Below are 21,446 nucleotides of genomic sequence, written 5' to 3' on the forward strand. Positions count from 1 at the left end.
TGCACAACCCCGGCCCCTCTAGCCCGTCTCGGCCCCCCACCGGTACCCCGGGACAGTGCCTGGTGGGGCTGAGACATTTAACCCATGACTCGACCCTCGGCTCCCGGCTGGCTGCCCAGCCCAGCTTCCCCTGATGGGGGCACCTCCCTGCTCAGATCATCCACAGCCCTGGGGAACCAGCTGAGGGCAGGTGAAGCCACCCTTGCCAGGCCCTGCCAGGGGGCAGCTCTCCACGTGCCCTGCGCCCTGCCCCGCTGCCCTCCCCGCCAGAAGGAGGGGCAGGTGGAGGCAGGACCATTTTCCTCGTGATTTATTAACAAACAAACCCAGCAACCAGCAAAGGGTGCTGACAGGGACAGTTAAAATGTCCGAGCGGCTGATGGTGCCCGGGGGGAGGCCCAAGGCAGAGGCCAGGGCATCCTGAGGGAAGGGTGGGGACCAAAGTCCCCAGGCCCTGACTATGGCATTGGGAGGGCAGGAGCATGGGCCCCCCATCAGTCTCCCTGTTATAGCCGTAAGGCAGCCTTGCACCCTGGGCCAGGAGGGGCGGGCAAAGCTACCCCCACCCCTGGCACCGTCATCCCTCAGCTCTGGGAGGGCCTAAGCGGCTTCTCAGCCAAACTGAGGCGCCAGAAGAAGCCAGCGAGGGTGGAGACGCCCTTGGGGGAGGCTGTGGGGGAGACAGGGCCAGCCTGCCCCATAGCCCCTGGGGAGGGGGCCTTCTTACGGAAGAGGCTGGGGAAAGGGCAGGAGGGTGAGGTGTTGAGGGAGCAGCCCATGGCCTTTGGCAAGGCCCCTGGGGACGGGAGCCCTTCAGGAAGCCAGGACACAAGGCCCCCTTTCCTGCACACAGGGGTGGCAGGGGGCCTTGGTGGGGGGGCAGGAGCTGGGCCCAGGGAGTCCTGGGGCTCGAGGTGGGCTGGGAGGATGGCGAGCGTGTGGCGCCGGCTTAGCCTGGTTGAGGGCTCCGGCAGGGCAGCCTGGTCGGGGCGCACCCTGGTCCCCAAGTCCAGGCTGCCACAGGGCCCGGTACGGGGGCCCCGGGAGGTGCGGCTCCGGCGGCACAGATGGGGCGTGCGCGTCAACAGGAAATCGAGCTCCACATCCTGCAGCTCCGGCTCCTGCGCCGAGCACGTGGCGATGGAGTGGCGCTTCTCCTGCCGCTGTCGCTCCAGCTGCTGCTGGCGCTGCTCAGCCTGCTCCCGTGCACGGTTCTCCTGCGGGAAACAGGGCTCAGGGACAGGCCCCCAGCAGACCCCACAGCACTACCATAGAACCCACACTCTCATCACTAGACCCCACCCCATGGAGGAGTGACGGGGTGTTTGAGCACAGCCGCCCAGAAGCGCCCCTTGGCCTGCAGCACTTGGGGGTCAGGGGAGGTACAGGGAGTTGGGGGGATACAGGGGGTTCAGGGAGATACAGGGGGTACCTGCACAGCCATCTGGAAGCACCCCCTGAAGGCGTGCAGCACTTGGGGCCAGGGGAGGTACAGGTGATACAGAAGGGTTCAGGGGGCACCTGCACGGCCATCCGGAAGCACGCCCTGAAGGCATGTAGCACTTGGGGGGAAGAGGAAGTACAGGAGGTTTTGGGGGATACAGGGGGCACAGGGAGATACAGGGGGTACCTGCACAGCCATTCAGAAGTCCTCCCCAAAGATGTGCAGCACTTGGGGGGCAGAGGAAGTACAGGGGGGGTTGGGGGATACAGGGGGATCAGCGGGGTTGGGAGGTACAGGGGGGACCTTCACAGCCGTCCGGAAGTGCCCCCCAAAGGCATGCAGCACTTGGGGGGCAGGGGAGGTACAGGGGATTTTGGTGGATACAGGGGGGTTCAGGGGGCACAGGGGGTACCTGCACAGCTGTCTGGAAGCACCCTCTGAAGGCATGCAGCACTTGGGGGGCAGGGGAAGTACAGGGGGTTTGGGGGATACAGGGGGGTTCAGGGGGCACAGGGAGATACAGAGGCACAGGGGGTACCTGCACAGCCATCCAGAAGCACCCTCCCCAAAGGTGTGCAGCACTTGGGGGGCAGGGGAGGTACAGGGAGTTTGGGGGATACATGGGGTACCTGCACAGCCATCCAGAAGCACCCTCCCCAAAGGTGTGCAGCACTTGGGGGGCAGGGGAGGTACAGGGAGTTTGGGGGATACATGGGGTACCTGCACAGCCATCCGGAAGCACCCCCTGAAGGCATGCAGCACTTGAGGCCAGGGGAGGTACGGGGGATACAGGAGGGTTCAGGGGACACAGGGGGTACCTGCACGGCCATCCGGAAGCACCCCCTGAAAGCATGCAGCACTTGGGGGGCAGGAGAAGTACAGGGGGTTTGGGGGGATAGAGAGGGGTTCAGGGGCACAGGGAGATACAGGGGGTACCTGCACGGCCGTCCGGAAGCCCCCCCCCCAAAGGCGTGCAGCACTTGGAGGGCAGGGGAGGTTTGGGGATACAGGGGGCACAGAGGGTACCTGCACAGCTGTCCGGAAGCGCCCCCAAAGGCGTGCAGCACTTGAGGGGCAGGGGAGGTTACAGAGGGTTTGGGGGATACAGAGGGCTCAGGGGGGTTGAGGGGTACAGGGGACACATGGGGGACCTTCACAGCCATCCAGAAGTGCCCCCTGAAGGCATGCAGCACTTGGGGGGCAGGGGAGGGGCAGGGGGGTTCAGGGGGCACAGAAGGTACCTGCACAGCCGTCCGGAAGCACCCCCTGAAAGCGTGCAGCATTTGGGGGGCAGGGGAGGTACAGGGGGTTTGAGGGATACAGGGGGGTTCAGGGGGCACAGGGAGATACAGGGGGCATGGAGTACCTGCACAGCCATCCGGTAGCGCCCCCCAAAGGCGTGCAGCACTTGGGGGGGCAGGGGAGGTACAGGGGGTTTGGGGGATACAGGGAGGTTCAGGGGGGACGGGGGTACCTGCACAGCCATCCGGAAGCGCCCCCCAAAGGCATGCAGCACTTGGGGGGCAGGGGAGGTACAGGGAGTTTGGGGGATACAGGGAGGTTCAGGGGGGACAGGGGTACCTGCACAGCCATCCAGAAGTGCCCCCCAAAGGCATGCAGCACTTGGGGGGCAGGGGAGGTACAGGGGGTTTGGGGGATACAGGGGGGTTCAGGAGGCACAGGGAGATACAGGGGGCATGGAGTACCTGCACAGCCATCCGGAAGCGCTCTCCAAAGGCGTGCAGCACTTGGGGGGCAGGGGAGGTACAGGGGGTTTGGGGGATACAGGGGGGTTCAGGAGGCACAGGGAGATACAGGGGGCATGGAGTACCTGCACAGCCATCCGGAAGCGCTCTCCAAAGGCGTGCAGCACTTGGGGGGCAGGGGAGGTACAGAGGGTTTGGGGGATACAGGGAGGTTCAGGGGGACAGGAGGTACCTGCACAGCTGTCCGGAAGCGCCCCCCGAAGGCGTGCAGCACGGCACACACCTCCTGCAGGCAGAACAGAGCCTCGTCCTCACAGTAGAAGTCACGCAGCGTGGCCGTGGCCTGGTGCAGCCGCTCTAGCTCTGCCTGCACCGCGCCCAGCTCAGCCTGCGCCAGCTGCAGGAAGGGCTCCAGCTGTCCTGGGCCCAGCTCCGGCAGGCTGCTGCGGGCCCCTGCCAGGCGGTCCCCCAGGCCCTGCAGCTCCGATGCCACCTCCTGCTCCTGGATCCTGCGCACGTGGACGGGGCGAGGGAACCCGTCAGCTCCATGATGCCCCATCCGCCCCCCCACCCACTGGGGCAGGCCCATGAGGCTCCAGCCCCACACTAGGGAGAGCAGAGACCCCGCCCCGGGGCAGAGTCGGCCCCAGACCCCAAGGGCAGAAGGACCCACAGGGTACAGCTCTGGGGGCTGGAGGGGGAGCTCACCGTGATGCCAGACCCACGTGATCCAGTTTGCTTGGGAAATCCAGCAGGCTCCTGTCCTTCCGCTCAGCCTCCTGGGGCAAGAGACAAAGTGACCCCTGCCCCCCACAGCACAGCCCCTCACCCCATCCCCACAGCACCTAGTGACCCCTCCACCCCAAACCACCACCCACACTTCCTGGAGCAGAGTGCTTCTCCCACCACTCTGCTCCGCACAGCACCCAGTGTCCTTCCAGCACCCTGCCCCCTACAGCAGAGCACCCCACAACACTCCCCTGTCCCCCTGCCAGCACAGCACCCTCCCACCCACCCCCCATGCAGTAACATACACCCCCATCCTCCAACACTGGGAATATTGTGTGCCTCAGTTTTCCCTCTATACTGCATTGTTACCCAGTGGGGGGGAAAGGGCTGTTTGCCCTCAGTTGGACGAAAAGACGTAGGTGGGGGTGTCATCTAGTTGGCTGGGCCTCAGCCTCCATATCATACACCTGGGGAAATTCTGTGCCACTGCACATGCTCAGAATTCACGTGCTCTGCAGATTCCCCCCCTCCCCTGAGGTCACGTGGCAATTACACCCACAAGGGGCTGCTGCGGCACCAGGCTGGGCCGGGATGGGTCCCTGGCCTCTGTTTGCCAGACACTGGGAATGGGCGCAGGGGATGGGTCACTTGGTGATTCCCTGCTCTGTTCGTTTCCTCTGGGGCCCCTGGCGCTGGCCACTGTCGGCCGACAGGACACTGGGCTGCAGGGACCCTTGGTCTGACCCAGTCTGGCTGTTCTCATGTTCTTACACACCAGAGGGTAGCAGGCTCATGGGCCGGAGCAGCCAGCCGCGGAAGGGGAGAGGACAGAGGCTGCGTTCCTCACAGCACCCTGCCCGCGGGGTGAGGAGACACAGGATACGTGGCGGGGATGACAGAGCGGGGCCCATGGGGCTGCTGGGGGTCACACAGACTGGGATGACAGCACTGAGGCAGGGGCTGGGGGGACAGATGTGCCTGACTGATTGGGAGAAGCTTGGGGTCAGCCAGGGTCTGCATGTGGGAAGCTCCCCACCTCCCTAATGATCCCTCCCGCCCCAAAACACCTGTTCCATACTTCTCCCATTGACACCCATCATCCCTCCAGGTTCACATCCAGGCTCCTGCCCTCTCCTTCAGCTCCTCATTACCCCGACTCCCCCAGCCACTGGGCTGCTGCCGCTGGGGCGGGAAATCCAGTTCTGTGCTGTGGTTTACATGAATTCTCACTCCGCGCTCTGTGTACGGAATCTATTGGTCAAACCTATTTCCTGACTCTCCCCATTGGCTGTACTGTCCCAGAATGATGAACTGAGAATGTCTTAATGCTTGCTCTGAATACTGCGTTGGTGCCTCAGTGTCCCCATGGCAGTTCTTAAGTATCTGGGTGGTGGGATAAGGGTGTGTGGTTGCTGCAGAGCAAAGGGCCAGTGCCCCAAAATGCCTGGCACTCTGTCTCCTAGCAACTGATGGCCTGGGCCCCTCCCCTGCAAAGGTGCCAGCTGAAGGTGTTGGAGACAAAGGGATCAGGTGACCTCCTGGCCCGGGAAAGGGGCTGAGCAGAGAGGAGGGGCTGGAAGGGTTGTTAGTCTGGAGCTGGCTGGGGACGAGGAGTGAAGTGCAGATGTGGGGGTCTGGCTCACTGCCCCCCAGAGTGGACCCGGCCGAGGGGTCCAGCTCGCTGTACCTACAAGCTGTTTTAGACCCTGTTCCTGTCATCTAATAAACCTCTGTGTTACTGGCTGGCTGAGAGTCATGTGTGACTGCAAGGTGGGGGTGCAGGACCCTCTGGCCCCCCCCGGACCCCGCCTGGGTGGACTCGCTGTGGGAAGCGCACGGAGGGGCAGAGGATGCTGAATGCTCCAAGGAGAGACCCAGGAGGTGAAGCCGTGGGAGCTTCTTGCCCTGCAGACAGTCTGCTCCGAGGGAGAGGAGGCTCCCCAGAGTCCTGCCTGGCTTTGTGGGGAGCAGTTCCAGAGCATCGTCCAGGGGACTTCGTGACACCCAGCCATACCTGCTGGTGGGTGTTTCGAAATAAATGACCAGACCCATCGAAATGGGCACGATGATACTGTGGTATTTTGACAAACGTAACATGCAGAATTGTTTATTTTTGGCACAGAATCCCCCCAGGAGCGGTCCCGTAACCTAGACTTGCCCACCTCTCTGCCAGGAGCCGAGCAGCAGGCGACAGGGCTGGGTGGGTGGGTGGGGATAAGCCCAACTGCGCCCCGCAGCCCAGGGCTGACCTGGGGGTGACAGACAGACACACAGCGCTCACTGCAGCCTGGCTGGGCTCTGGCTCACCGTCAGCACTGGGGAACCCGGCTGTGCAGCACTGTGGGAGCGTCGCTGCCCATGCTGGGCAAGGGGTCCAGCTCTGGGACTCACTTGCACAGCTCACAGGGGGGCAGCAGGCCCAGAGCTGCAGTCTCAGGACACAGGGGGGCCACAAGGCTCAGCCTGGAGGAAGAGTGAGCTCCCCAGGGGTCCAGCACACTGACGGGGTCCTTCCCAGAGACTGCTCAAAAAATGGGGCATAATCCCAATCCTGTGGATCCCTGACAGCCCCAAGCCCCCCTTTTTCCCCCCCGCTGCACCCCTACAACACAGCCTCCCTCCTGAGTCCCAGTTCCCCCTTCACAGCCCTGACTCTGGGGGTGATCCCCGTTCCGCACTCACCATGGCCACGAAGTGCAGCAGGTCCACGCCTGGCTTGTTGGCCTTGGTGTCTGCCAGCCTGAGGAGAGAGGTCATCCGGAAGCCTGCGGCATGGCCAGCGTAGCCTCCCTGACAAGGAAAGTGCATGCTATGGAAACAGGTACTCTCAGCAGCCTCTCTCCCTCTAACCACTAGTCCCCACTCCCCTCCCAGAGCCGGGAGAGAACCCAGGAGTCCTGGCTCCCAGCCCCCACTGCTCTATCTGCTAGTCCCCACTCCCCCTCCAGAGCCAGGAGAGAACCCAGGAGTCCTGGCTCCCAGCCCCCACTGCTCTAACCACTAGTCTCCACACCCCTCCCAGAGTCAGGAGAGAACCCAGATGTCCTGGCTCCCTGCACCTCCCGCTCTAATCAATATTCCCCACTTCCTTCCTTTCTCCCATCTTCATTTGTACTAGGGAGGCTTCAGAAACACGTGGGGAGCGAGGCTGGAGTGGCTGTGAGAGAGGGATCTGCTGTGAGGGGTCAGGAGACACTGGCCAAGCTGCCCCCTGTGACCATGTTCTGTACAAACACTGCGTGTCTCACTTTCCCCATGTGCTGCTCGGTTAGCAGGGGGGGCGTTTGCTTGTGGCAGAGACCCAGGTGTCACTGTGCCTGGCTGGCTGGGGCCCGGGCCCACGGCGAGGCCCAGAAGACAACTGCCTGGACATTTGGCACCTAGCACCCAATGCCCAGGAATGGGCCCCCCTCCACAGGCATCCAGCCAGTGTGACTAGCTGGACAGCAAAGGCAGAGGGGGACGGGGAGTGTTAAGGATGGGTGGCACAAGGACACGCTCCTGGAGGGGATTACAGAGGGGCCAGGGGGCTCTGGGCTCTGATTCGACCCGGCGCTAACCCAGGACTCTGTGCTGGGTCCAGACCCCCAGGCACCCGTCTGCTGTTCCCACAGGCAGTCACTGCAGAGTCAGGCCGGGGGGTGCCTGGCTCCCTTTGGGTACAAGTCTCCTGCCGGGGTCCCACCAGGGGCACTCGCTGAGGGGGCTCCCGGTGTGTCATGGGGGCTGGGGGCTCCGAAGGTTGGTCCCTGGTGGGGGAGCCAAGGGGCTGACCCCAGCAAGTGTGACCCGGAGGTGGCCAACGCCCTGCCCGGGGCCTGCCAGGGCTGTCCCGGAGCCAGGCGAGGGCACCGTGCCACTGGATCTGCGACACCCCCCTGGCCCCTCAGACCCAGCCAAGCCCCCCCTCGGCCCGGCCCCAGAGCGGGCGCTCACCGTGTTCATGTAGTTGCCGGCTCTCAGGACCAGGCGGATGACGACATGCAGCTCCTCGCAGCCCAGCAGCTCTGCGGAGAGGGGATGGCGGAGGTGAGTGGGGGGCTCTGCTCCAGGGTCCAGCCCCTCCCCTGCCCTCCAAGTGCCCCTGGCCAGCCCCACACGCACCCCGAGCCGCCTCAGTCAAGATCTGGATGGAGGATTTCAGTGAGTTGAGCTTGGGGAAAAACTCCTCCTTCAGGACGAGCAGCTCCAGGCGCCGGGCGTAGCTAGGGGGAAGCAGAGCAGGTGACAGCGGAGCGGCCAAGCTGCGGAGATGCTGGGGCAGCGAGCCCATGGGATCCAGGCTGAGCTCCAGGATCCAGCCAGGCCTCGGCAGCCAGCTCAGCAACCAGGGGCTCCCCGAGACCCTCATCCACCTGCAGTGACCCCCACTTCAAACCGGACCCCGGTCCCAGCCACGCAGTGCCTGGGCAGTCAGCCCCACCAGCGCCCTTCTCTGGGAAAGCCCTGCCCACAAGGAGGACTGTGCCAGGCCAGAGACATACCTGACCTGCCTGCCTAGGGGGCCAAGCCAGGCCCCAGGAACGCAGAGCCCACCCCGTCCCCGTCCCTGTCCCCAGCCGAGCCAGGCCCCAGGAACGCAGAGCCACCCCGTCCCTGTCCCTGCCCCCATCCCCATCCCCGCCAGGCCCCAGGAATGCAGAGCCACCCCGTCCCTGTCCCTGCCCCCATCCCCGTCCCCGCCAGGCCCCAGGAACGCAGAGCCCACCCCGTCCCCATCGCAGCCAGGACCCAGAACGTATAGCCCACCCCATCTCTGTCTATGGCCAAGCCAGGCCCCAGGAACGCAGAGCCCACCCCGTCCCCGCCAGGCCCCAGGAACGCAGAGCCCACCCCGTCCCTGTCCCTGCCCCCATCCCCATCCCCGTCCCCGCCAGGCCCCAGGAACGCAGAGCCACCCCGTCCCTGTCCCTGTCCCCATCCCCGTCCCCGCCAGGCCCCAGAAACGCAGAGCCCACTCCGTCCCCGTCAGGCCCCAGGAACGCAGAGCCCACTCCGTCCCTGTCCCTGCCCCCATCCCCGTCCCCATCCCAGCCAGGCCCCAGGAACGCAGAGCCCACCCCGTCCCTGTCCCTGCCCCCATCCCCGTCCCCATCCCAGCCAGGCCCCGGGAACACAGAGCCCACCCCGTCCTCAGCAGGGCTCCAGAGGTGACCCTGGCAACTACAGGGCAGTAAGCCTCACTTCAGTACCCGGCAAATTGGTTGCAACTATTGTAAAGAACAAAATTGTCACACATAGATGAACATAATTTGTTGGGAATAGTCAACATGTTTTTGGTAAAGGGAAATCATGCCTCACCAAATCTACTAGAATTCTTTGAGGGGTTCAACAAATATGTGGACAAGGGGGATCCAGGGGACATAGTGACTTAAATTTTCAGAAAGCCTTTGACAAGGACCCTCACCAAAGGCTCTTACACAAAGTCAGCTGTCACGGGATGAGAGGGAAGGGCCTCTCATGGATAGGTAACTGGTTAAAAGATTGGAAACAAAGAGTAGGAAGAAATGGTCAGTTTTCAGAATGGCGAGAGGTAAATAGCGGTGTCCGCCAGGGGCCTGGTCTGGGACCAGTCCTAGTCACCACACTCATAAATGATCTGGAAAAAAGGGCAAACAGTGAGGTGGCAAAATTTGCAGATGATACAAAACTACTCAAGATTGTTAAGTCCCAGGCAGAGTGTGAAGAGCTACAAAAGTATCTCACAAAACTGGGTGACTGGGCAACAAAATGGCAGATGAACTTTAATGTGGATAAATGCAAAGTAATGCCCAGTGGAAAACATAATCCCAACTATACATATAAAATGATGGGGTCTGAATTAGCTGTTACCACTCAAGAAAGACCTTGGAGTCATTGTGGATAGTTCTCTGAAAACATCCACTCAACATGCAGCAGCGTCAAAAAAGTGAAAAGAATGTTGGGAATCATTAGGAAAGGGACAGATAATAAGACAGAAAATATCATGTTGCCTCTATATAAATCCATGAGATGTCCAAATCTTGAAAACTGCATGAAGACTGGTCTCCCCATCTCAAAAAAGATATTTTGGAATTAGAAAAGGTTCAGAGAAGGGCAACAAAAATGATGAGGGGTATGGAACAGCTTCTGTATGAGGAGAGAGAAATAAGACTGGGACTTTTCAGCTTGGAAAAGAGGCGACTGAGGGGGGATATGATAGAGGTCTATAAAATCATGACTGGTGTAGAGAAAGTAGATAAGGAAGTGTTGTTTACTCCTTCTCATAACGCAAGAACTAGGGGTCACCAAATGAAATTAATAGGCAGCAGATTTAAAACAAACAAAAGGAAGTATTTTTTCACACAACACACAACCAACCTGTGGAACTCCTTGCCAGAGGATGTTGTGAAGGCCAAGATTATAATAGGATTCAACAAAGAACTAGATAAATTCATGGAGGATAGGTCCATCAATAGCTATTAGCCAGGATGAACAGGGATGGTGACCCCAGCCTCTGTTTGCCAGAAGCTGGGGATGGGTGACAGAGGATGGATCACTTGATGGTTCCCTGTTAGGTTCATTCCCTCTGGGGCACCTGGCACTGGCCACTGTTGGTAGACAGGAAATTGGGCTTGATGGACCTTGGGTCTAACCCAGTATGGCCGTTCTTATTTTCAAGCCAGGCCCCAGGAATGCAGAGCTGTGCCAGGTGCCCAAGCTGGGGGCCCCAGCCCACTCGGCGTGACACCAAGCAGGACTCTGGGGCAGCGTCTCCCCTCAGGGCACCTGTCCCAGGGCAAGGATCCTGCTCCACTTCGGCACCTCCTGGGTCTGACCTCAGAGCGTTCAGCCCCCTGCCATCCCATGAGCTCCCCGCAGCGAGTCCCCCTGGGTGAGACCCCTGGGGGAGCCTCACCCCCAAAGGGTCCTGCCCCCCACGCTGCAGCCAGCCATGACTCCCAGCCTGCGTGTGACAGACGGGTTATTATTGTGGGGAGCCCAGCGTAGAACAGAGCTTGGCAGCACCGAGATCAGGGACCTTTGGCAAAGTCCATGGGGGGATCCAGAGTTCTGGGCCCTCGCCCCTGAGTCCCCAACCAGGAGACTGACTCGCTTCCAGCTGCCTGGCTTCCATCACAGCCATTGCCCTCCTCCGTCCTTTGTCCCTTTCAGGGTCCAGCAGGTCACCTGGGCTGCATCAACCCCCCTTGCAAAGGAGGAGACCCAGCCAGCAGCTGCCAGGCTACAAGTGTCAGTTGTTCTCTGCAGCCCGTCAGCAGTCGCACCTGCTCTCTAGGGGTGTCTGCAATAATCACACCCCCTTGTCCCACCACCTCAGTACTTGAGTAACACGTGGGGAAACTGAGGCACACACATTGTTCAGACAAAACATTAAAACCATTCCCACTTCACTACAAAAGCCCAGTCCTTCCCTGGCTGAGCTGGGCCCCTTGGACACGGAGCCTGGCTTGTCCTGGATCACTTACAACCCTCCAACATCACACATGTGCTATGTCTGTAGCCAGAACAGGTCTGGTTTCAGCCCTGGCTGTGGGTTGTGCCCACCTCAACCCGGCAAGCTCTGGGGCCAGAGGAGGGCAGGGGCCCCGGGGGAAGGAGTCAGCCTGCAGCCTACGTGAGCAATGTGGAGGTAGCAGCCATCACCCCAACTCAGTCCCCACCCCACAGCCCCTCATACTTGGAGACACCCCCTGTGATGGAGCAGGGCGGATTTGACCTGGGAATGTTGTAGGGAGGTTACACTGGGGAGGAGAAAGAAGCTCCCTGAGCTGTAACCTGAGCCAGGAGGGGGGTTGGGAGAAGTGACACCTTCGGCCCGGGAGACTGGACAAAGGAGAGGAGGAGCGGGGGGAGGGGGCAGAGAGGGGCTGGAGGGGTTCTGGTTTGAGTTGTGTGCTGGGTGGTGGAACACAGGGAACCCCAAGGCTGGGATCTAAGCTCCCTGCCCCCCAGTAGGACTCGATTGAGGGGTCCTGGCTGTGCCTCCAGGCTCTGCTGTAACCTGCATTCCTGTTGTCCAATAAACCTTCTGTGTTACTGGCTGCTGAGAGTCACTGTGAGTCCCAGGAAGTGACTCCCCCACACTCCAAGCCCCCCCCCCCACAGCCACCACCCTGCTCCCCCAGCGCCCCCGCTGGGTGCCCAGAGCTCTCACCTGGGAACCCCCACAAGCAGCAGCGAGAAGGCCTCGGCGTCCGAGAGCTGGCTCCAGGGGCCCTGGAACGCCCTCAGTTTTTTGACCTGCTGGGACAGAGTCGGGGAGCGTTAGCCCAGGGAGTTGCCGCAGGGACTGGACTGCCTGTGCCCTCCTGCCCCCTCACCTCGTCTGCGTCGGGCAGCATCTTGCACAGCTCCAGCAGCTTCTCAGCCCCGTACAGGGAACCAGCGCCGGCCTGGAGATCGGTCACGATCTGCTGCACAGGCCTGGGGGGCGGAAGAGATGTCAGCTCAGCCCGGAGACCAGCCCCCAAGCAGCCCCAGACCCCCACCCCTCAATCCCTGCCCCAAGGAGCCTCACCATCCCCACCCCACACATGAGAGGGTCTATGGTGCAGCTTGGGGCTCCCCTCCCACTGCCAGCTGCTCCCTGTCATGGAGTGTAGGGGAGTCTGGCCCTGCACCCCTCTTCCTGGGACTGACAGTGACTCAGCCAGTCAGTAACACAGAAGGTTTATTGGACAACAGGAATGCAGGTTACAGCAGAGCTTGGAGGCACAGCCAGGACCCCTCAGTCAAGTCCCTCTGGGGGTTCAGGGAGCTTAGATGCCAGCTTGGGATTCCCTGTGCTGCACCACCCAGCCCCAAACCGAAACTGACCCAACCCTCTCCAGCAGGCTCCCTTCCTTTGTCCAGCTTCCCGGGCAAAAGTGTTGACTCCTCCTACCCACCTGCCTGGCTCAGGTTACAGGCCTAGATCCTGTCCCTCACCTAAAATAATCCTGCAGGAGCAGGCTCCACCTGAGGAGCTTGGCGTTGGCTCCTTTCATCTGGCGCAGCCAGGTCAGGGGAGAGTGGTCGGTGTACACGGTGAAGTGTCACCCAAAGGGATATGGCTCCAGTTTCTTAAGGGCCCACACCATGGCCAGGCATTCCTTCTCGATGGCCGCGTAGCTTTGTTCCCGGGTTAGTAACTTCTTGCTCAGGTACACGATGGGGTGTCTCTCCCCCTTTTCATCCTCCTGCATTAACACCGCCCCCAGTCCTGTGTCTGAGGCGTCGGTGAACACCACAAAGGGCTTGTCAAAATCAGCGCCCGGAGAGCCTGCTGGCACTGCTCAGTCCAGACCACCTTGTCTGGCTTCCCCTCCTTGCACAGCTCAGTGATGGGGGCGGATATGGCGCTGAAGTGGGGCACGAACCTTCGATATTACCCCGCCATCCCCATAAAGCAGGGGTCCCCAACCTTTTTGTGGCCAGCAGCACATTGATGTTTTCAGAAGTGTGTGGCGGGCGCCAACAATTTTTCAAGGCTTATTTCATATTTGTACATTATTAAATATGATGGTTTTCGTAGTATTTATTCTTCCCACTCTGGGTTGAAATAATACGTACGTTGTCTCTTATTTGAACCACTCATTTTGGAGCAAAATGTTAAAAAAGTAATAAACTGCAAAGCCCAAGAAAACAGCAGTATCAGTACAGGAAGAATACACACACACAGGGCTGGCTCTAGGCACCAGTGGAGCAAGCAGATGCCTGGTCAGCACACGCTTCGGGGCAGCATTCGGTCCATTCTGCAGAGGTGGAGCGTCTTTGTTTGTTTGTTTGTTTTGGCGGCAGTTCTGGGCAGTGCAGGGAGCAGCCTGAGAGAAGCTGCGCAGCCTGCAACCCCAGAGTACTCTATCCCCAGCAGGCAGGGAGCCCTGGCATCTCTCCCCTGCTGGGCACTAGGCGGGCCCTGCGCCTGCAGCCCTGGAGTTCTCTATGCCCGGCAGGCGTGGGGCCACGGCTTCTCTTCTTGAAGCCAGAGAGAAGCTGCAGCCCTGTGCCTGCTGGGGACAGAGAGCACCGGTGCCCGCAGCCCTGGAGTTCTCTGTCCCTGGCAGGCAGGGAGCCGCAACTTCTCTCTGGATAAGCCGCCACCCCGCGCCACCCGGAGACAGAGAGCACTGGCACCTGCAGCCCTGGAGTTCTCGATCCCCGGCAACTGCAGGACCGCGGCTTCTTTCCCCTGCTGAGCACTAGGCGGGCGCACATAAATGCCCCAGTGGGCATCATGGCACCGTCGGGTGCCACGTTGGGGACCACTGCCATAAAGGCTTGTACCTGCTTTTTGGTTTGGGGAGCAGGCCAGTCTCTGATCACCTCCACCTTGGCTGGTTCCGGCTCTAGGCAGCCGCTCCCCACCCGATGGCCCAGCTAAGATACTTCAGCCATCCCCACCTTGCACTTCTCAGCCTTTACGGTTAACCCAGCCTCCCGGAGCTGGTCCAGCACTTGTTTAACCTGGGACACGTGGTCCTCCCAGGTCCCGCTAAAGACGCAGATGTCGTCAATATACGCCACGGCAAAACTCTCCATCTCCCTCAGTAGCTGATCCACAAGGCGCTGGGAGGTGGCTGGTGCTCCCTTGAAGCCGAAGGGCAGGGTCAGAAACTCGTAGAGCCCCAGAAAGGTGATAAAGGCCGATTTCAGCCTGGCCTCTGCGTCCAGCGGCACTTGCCAGTAGCCCTTTGTAAGATCCATAGTGGTGAGGTACCGAGCGCCTCCCAGTTTGTTTAGGAGCTCGTCAGGCCTGGGCATGGGGTAGGCATCAGATACGTTGATGGCATTGAGCTTTCGATGGCCACACAGAACCGGATTGACCCATCCCTTTTGGGGACCAGCACCACTGGTGAGGTCCAAGGGCTGGAAGACAGCTGGATCACCCCCAAAGACAGCATGTCCCTGACCTCTCTTTCTAGGTCCTGGGCAGTTTTCCCAGTGACCCGAAAAGGGGAGCATCTTATAGGGGGATGTGACCCGGTCTCCACCCGGTGGACAGTCAAATTAGTGCGTCCAGGCTGGTTGGAAAACAGCTGTCGGTATAGATGCAGTACCCCTCTGATCTCAGCGTGCTGGGTCAGGGACAGCTGATCAGAGAGGGGAATCGCCTCCAGGGGGGAACCAGCTTTTGTCCCAGGGAATAGATCCACTAAAGGGTCATCTCCCTGCTCCTCCCAATGTCCACACACGGCCAACACCACATTCCCCCGGTCATAGTATGGCTTCATCATATTCACATGGTACACCCGACGGTGATGTGCCCGGTTTGACAGCTCCACCACATAGTTTACCTCATTTAGTTGCTTGACAACCTTGAAGGGCCCTTCCTAGGCAGCCTGGAGTTTGTTTCTCCTCACGGGGATGAGAACCATCACCTGATCCCCGGTGGCGAAGGCACGGGCCCGTGCCGTGCGGTCATACCAGACCTTCTGCCTCCTCTGGGCTCGGGCCAGATTCTCCCTGGCCAGGCCCATGAGCTCGGCCAGTCTTTCCCGGAAGGTCAGGACATACTCCACCACTGACTCTCCCTCGGGAGTGGCCTTCCCCTCCCATTCGTCTCTCATCAGGTCCAGGGGCCCCCTTACGCGCCTTCCATATAACAGTTCGAAAGGCGAAACCCAGTAGATACCTGGGGTACCTCCCTGTACGCAAACAGCAGGTGAGGTAAGTACTTGTCCCAGTCCTGCGGGTGCTGGTTCATAAATGTTTTTAGCATCATCTTCAGCGTCCCGTTGAACCTTTCCACCAGCCCGTTGGACTGGGGGTGATACACTGAGGTCCAGTTGTGCCGGACCCCACACATCTCCCACAAGCACCGGAGACGGGTCGACATGAAGTTGGATCCCTGGTCCGTTAAGACTTCCTTGGGGAATCCCACCTGGCTGAAAATGGTCAACAGCGCATCTGCCATGGTGTCTGCTTCGATAGAGGACAAGGCCACCGCCTCGGGGTAGCGAGTAGCGAAATCTACAACCACCAGAATGTATTTCTTCCCCGACCAGGTTGTCTTCCTGAGAGGTCCCACTATGTCCAAGGCCACCTTCTGGAAAGGTTCTTCTATGATGGGTAAAGGCCTCAAAGCCGCTTTCCCCTTGTCCCGGGCCTTCCCCACCCTCTGGCAGGGGTCACAGGATTGGCAGTACTGTCGGACATGGGTAAAGACCCCAGGCCAGTAAAAGTTCTGTAGCAGCCTCTGCCTGGCGCGCCGGATTCCCTGGTGCCCTGCGAGAGGGATGTCATCGACCAGGTACATCAGCTTGGGGCGAAACTTCTGGGGAACCACCAGCTGCCTCCTGATCCCCCATGACTCTACTTCCCCTGGGGGAGCCCATTCTCGGTACAGGAACCCCTTCTCCCACAGGAACCTCTCCTTGCAACCTCTCCTCATGGTCTGTACCACACTGAGGTAAGCCCAGTCCCTTGGCCTCCGCAAGGAGGGATCTTTCTGCAAGTCGGCCTGGAACTCAGCAGCTGGGGAAGGGATGTGGACCTGCTCTCTCTCGTTGGCTGGGTCAGGAGCCACAGCCCCCCTGAGCCTTGCCCTTGGGTGTTCCCTCCCCACCAGGGTAGGGTTCTGTGCCTCCGGGGTGACATCCTTCCCAAAGACAGGGAGTAGTGCTACTCACCGGCTCTGGCTACAGGTCATGACTAAGGCATTCTGGGGGTTGCTTGGCCAATCCCCTAGATCCTCCCCCCATCAACACCTCAGTGGGCAAATAGTGGTGCACCCCCACTTCCTTGGGGCCCTCCTTGTCTCCCCATTTCAGATGCACCCTCGCCACAGGCACCTTGAATGGGGTCCTGTCCACCTCTGTCAGGGTCAGGGCATCACCTGATCTGGGGCCACCACCTAGGGCTGGGCCAGCGTCACCTCAGTGCCTGTGTCCCAGTATCCATAGACTTTCGTTCCATTCTCCTCCAGGGGATTAAGGCACTCGTTCCGCAGGGACAGCCCTGCGCCCACCCTATAAACCGAGAACCTTGAGTCTGGGGCACTGGGACCGTATGTGGCCCCTCTGGCCACAGTGATAGCAGCTCATGTCCCCTTGGTCCCCTCGAACCGGTCAGTTGTCCCTGACGCTGGGTGTTCCCCTTGGGAGGGGGTTCTCCATATTCCCCCTTTGGGAGGTCCCAGGGTGACTCTCTCTCTGCATTGGGACAGGCCTGTTCCTTTGGGACTCCTCCCTGCCACCCACTGACCGGCTCTTCACAAACTTATCAGCCAGCCGCCCTGCATGTCGCGGATTCTCTGGCTTTTGGTCCCTCAACTGCAGCCTCAGGTCGGATGGGCACCGCTCATACAGTTGCTCCAGCACCAGCAGTTTAACCACAACCCCCATCGTCTGGGTCCCATCTGCCCACTTGCTGGCATATCCCTCCATGCAGATGGCTAGTTGCAGATATGAGACCTCAGGGGTTTTATACTGACTCCGGAACCTCTCCCGGTACATCTCAGGATTCAGCCCAGACTCGCGCAGCAGGGCCTGCTTGAATAGTTCGTCGTTCCCTTTCTCCTCCTCTCCCAGCTGGCGGTACAATGCCACGGCCTTGGGGTCCAGTAAGGGGGAGAACCCGGAGCCTGTCTGCAGGATCTACCTGGTGCAGCTCGCAGGCCGTCTCAAAGGCCTCCAGGAAGTCATCCATGTCCTGCCCCTCCTTACGCTGGGCCAGGATACACTTATCAAAGCTCTGCGCAGTCCTGGGCCCCCCTCACTCATCGCAGCTGGGGGCCCGCTGCCCCTCAGCCTCGCCAGTTCCAGCTCATGATGACACTGTCTCTCTCCTCCCGGTCATGTTCTCTCTGTCTCTCACGATCCTCCAGCTCTCAGTTTTAGCTCTCCCTCCCATTTGAGCGCCTCTCGCTCCACAGATGCCGAGCGTCGCTGGGAGGATCCCCTGCTGTCTAGGGGTGTCACGGTGCCCTCGGCATTCACTGGACTCCTCCCCGGCCGTCCCCTAGGCATAGGAAGCGGGGGGTCTCGGGAAGCCCTTAGCCGCCGGTTGACCACTCCCAGCGGGGACAAACACTGGTGCCTGTGCTACATCTGCCCGGCTGCTTCCCCCAGAGACAGGGCTCCGTTCATTCAAGCGATCTCCCTCCTCCAGCTGGGCAATCAGCTGGTCCTTGGTGAGCCTCCCTCTGCGCAGCCCCCTCTGCTTGCACAGCTCCACCAGGTCGCACTTGCGCCGCTGGGCAAACCTCTTCCTGCTGGGCACTCACAGGCTGGGGTGCTTGCCACTCCCCACGGTTTCCAGGGGGACCCCCAGTGCACCAGCCCTTCTTGAGGTCACCACCTCTCTGCCAGGGTCGAGCTGCAGACTCCTCCACCCCTGGGACAGCTCGCTGTAATCCCCCGGGGGACCCTGTTACTGCAAAGTCCTTCTCACTGGGCACACACTCCCAGGGGTTAATCACCCCTTCGTTTTACTGCTCCCCAGTCACTTACTGCAGGAAGCACCGTACACGGGGTGCAGTATCTCCCGCCGCTGCCACCAGTTGTCACGGAGTGTGGGGGAGTCCGGCCCTGCACCCCTCTTCTTGGGACCCACAGTGACTCTCAGCCAGCCAGTAACACAGAAGGTTTATTGGACAGCAGGAATGCAGGTTACAGCAGAGCTTGCAGGCACAGCCAGGACCCCTCAATCGAGTCCTTCTGGGGGGCAGGGAGCTTAGATCCCAGCTTGGGATTCCCTGAATTCCAACTACCCAGCCCCAAACCGAAACTGACCCAACCCTCTCCAGCAGGCTCCCTTTCTCTGTCCAGCTTCCCGGGCAAATGTGCTGACTCCCTCTACCCACCTGCCTGGCTCAGGTTACAGGCTCAGGTCCTGTCCCTCACCTACAGTCCTCCCCTGCCCTCCCTTCCCCCACACAGACAGTCCCTACTGCGTCCCACCCCTCAACCCTGACCCTGTTCCCCTCGGCTGGCCTGACCCTGGGCACTGTGGTGCCAGGTCGCTCCATCCCACCCCTGCCTGCTCTTACCTCTTAAACTGCTTCAGAAATATCTCCAGATTCAGGCTCTTCTTTGAGTCGAGGAGAGAGACCTGGGGAGAGTGGCGGGGGGAAGGGTGGGGTGAGCATGGGGAGAAGAGAGAGGGGTGGGGGAGGGGGGCAAAGACCAGCTCTGGGACACACAGCCCCCGGGGCTGGGGGCAGTTCAGCCTGGCACAGCAGAGTGTCTCGGGGGGGCAGGCTCTGCTCCTACAGAGCCCGGCCCAGCCCCTCAGACCCACTGCAGGGATGGGGGTCAGCCCCAGGCAAGGCGCAGCACGAACCCCCCCTCGCTCGCCCCCCATGGGGGGCAGCACGCGAGGAGCCCACAGGACTAAAGCAGAGGCCAGCCCGCCAAGGGCCTGTCCTGGGCTGAGGATGCAGCACGGACCCCGGGGAGACAGAGGGACCCCAGACCCCTGTGGGGCCAGCCTCGACCCAGGCTCACCTGGCCCTGGGGTCGGCCCAGCAGCAAGGGCCCCTGCAGGCCCCAGGCCGGCTGCTCCCCAAACAGCTCCTCCAGGTGCGCCACGTCCAGGGGGGTGCGGTCATGCCGGCTGCTGGCTGTCCACACGCTGGGGCGCCCGCACACCCGCTCCGCCGGGATCACTGTCCAGTGGAAGCTACGCATCTTGCTGCGCCGTGGGGTGGGCACCAGCGCGTCCCCTGGGGGCGGGGGGATCCCAGGGGCAGGGGCCCCAGGCAAGGGCGGGGGGACTGGGGGAGCGGGGGCTCTGGGTGTGGGGACTGGGGGAGCAGGGGCTCTGGGCAGGGGCAGGGGGACTGGGGGAGCAGGGGCCCCAGATGTGGGGACTGGGGGAGCAGGGGCCACAGGCAGGGGCGGGGGAACTGGGGGAGCAGGGGCTCTGGGTGTGGGGACTGGGGGAGCAGGGGCCACAGGCAGGGGCGGGGGGACTGGGGCAGCGGGGGCCCCAGGCAGGGGGCCCGGGGAGACTGGGGCAGTGAGGGCCCTTGGCGGGGGGCCCGGAGAAGCAGGGGACCTGGGCAGGGGGCCCAGAGAAGCGGGGGACCCGGGCGGGGACAACTGGGCAGAGTCCTTTGGGGAGGGGCTCCCGAGGGTCCCCGGGGCTCCCGAGGGGAGCTGCTGGGCTTGGCCCATGGGAGGCACTGAGCCGGGTGCCCCCTTGCCGCCAGCACCAGGCGCTGCCGAGAGAAAAGGGGTTAGTGCACCATTGGGGGACCCCCCCCCGCACACACCTGGACGCTGCAGGGCAAGGGAGGGGCCCCGCTCGTAGCTTGGGGGAGATACCCCAAGACACCCCAGCTGGCCCAGGCACCTGCTTCCGAGACCCCCGGGGCCGGGAGTCCCCTCCCGGACCAGCCATCAGGGGACTCCCCCTCCCGCCCCCCGGGACCCAGCCCAGCGCAGTTCTATGGGGGGCCCCAGAACCTGGAACAGCTGGGCAGGACCCCGCAGCCCGGCCCCCCGCAAACCCCCCGCCTGGCAGGACCCCAGGAATCCCCCAGCCCGGCAGGACCCCGCCCCGCTCTCACCCTGCTCCGCCGGCCCAGGGGAGGGGGCGCGGACCAAACACGGACTATCCCCGCAGGGGGGCGGTGCCAGGGGGTGGGGCTATTCCCCCGCCCAGCCCCACCAGTCTGGGCATCTGCGGGGTGAGTCCCTGATGGGAAGGGGGAGCTTTGCTCACGGCGGGGCTGGGAGCCAGGACTCCTGGGTTCTCTCCCTGGCTGCGGGAGGGGTGGGGGGCTGGGAGCCAGGACTCCTGGGTTCTCTCCCTGGCTCTGGGAGGGGCATGGGGTCTGGTGGGGTGGGGGGCTGGGAGCCAGGACTCCTGGGTTCTCTCCCTGGCTCTGGGAGGGGCATGGGGTCTGGTGGGGTGGGGGGCTGGGAGCCAGGACTCCTGGGTTCTCTCCCTGGCTGCGGGAGGGGTGGGGGGCTGGGAGCCAGGACTCCTGGGTTCTCTCCCTGGCTGCGGGAGGGGTGGGGGGCTGGGAGCCAGGACTCCTGGGTTCTCTCCCTGGCTCTGGGAGGGGCATGGGGTCTGGTGGGGTGGGGGGCTGGGAGCCAGGACTCCTGGGTTCTCTCCCTGGCTGCGGGAGGGGGGGGGGGCGGGGAGCCAGGACTCCTGGGTTCTCTCCCTGGCTGCGGGAGGGGTGGGGGGCTGGGAGCCAGGACTCCTGGGTTCTCTCCCTGGCTGCGGGAGGGGTGGGGGGCTGGGAGCCAGGACTCCTGGGTTCTCTCCCTGGCTGCGGGAGGGGTGGGGGGCTGGGAGCCAGGACTCCTGGGTTCTCTCCCTGGCTGCGGGAGGGGTGGGGGGCTGGGAGCCAGGACTCCTGGGTTCTCTCCCTGGCTCTGGGAGGGGTGGGGGGCTGGGAGCCAGGACTCCTGGGTTCTCTCCCTGGCTCTGGGAGGGGCATGGGGTCTGGTGGGGTGGGGGGCTGGGAGCCAGGACTCCTGGGTTCTCTCCCTGGCTGCGGGACGGGTGGGGGGCTGGGAGCCAGGACTCCTGGGTTCTCTCCCTGGCTCTGGGAGGGGCATGGGGTCTGGTGGGGTGGGAGGCTGGGAGCCAGGACTCCTGGGTTCTCTCCCTGGCTGCGGGAGGGGTGGGGGGCTGGGAGCCAG

The 21,446-nt window shown here is 62.1% G+C and overlaps 1 protein-coding gene across 1 annotated transcript; it reads right to left on the reverse strand.

The window, feature by feature from the left end:
• Positions 1-311: 311 nt before the first annotated feature.
• LOC127035031 (FH2 domain-containing protein 1-like) lies at positions 312-19,520 on the reverse strand. The gene is made up of 10 exons (XM_050924528.1): positions 19,290-19,520; positions 18,833-18,894; positions 12,183-12,285; positions 12,017-12,102; positions 7,984-8,084; positions 7,816-7,886; positions 6,562-6,669; positions 3,859-3,929; positions 3,383-3,659; positions 312-1,217 (listed from the first exon to the last, which is right to left on the reverse strand). The coding sequence occupies exons 1-10, from the start codon at positions 19,470-19,472 to the stop codon at positions 585-587; spliced, it is 1,695 nt and encodes a 564-aa protein (XP_050780485.1). The 5' UTR covers positions 19,473-19,520; the 3' UTR covers positions 312-584.
• Positions 19,521-21,446: the final 1,926 nt, after the last annotated feature.

This window comes from Gopherus flavomarginatus, chromosome 1 (genome assembly GCF_025201925.1).
Source record: "Gopherus flavomarginatus isolate rGopFla2 chromosome 1, rGopFla2.mat.asm, whole genome shotgun sequence".
NCBI classification, from domain to species: Eukaryota; Metazoa; Chordata; order Testudines; family Testudinidae; genus Gopherus; species Gopherus flavomarginatus.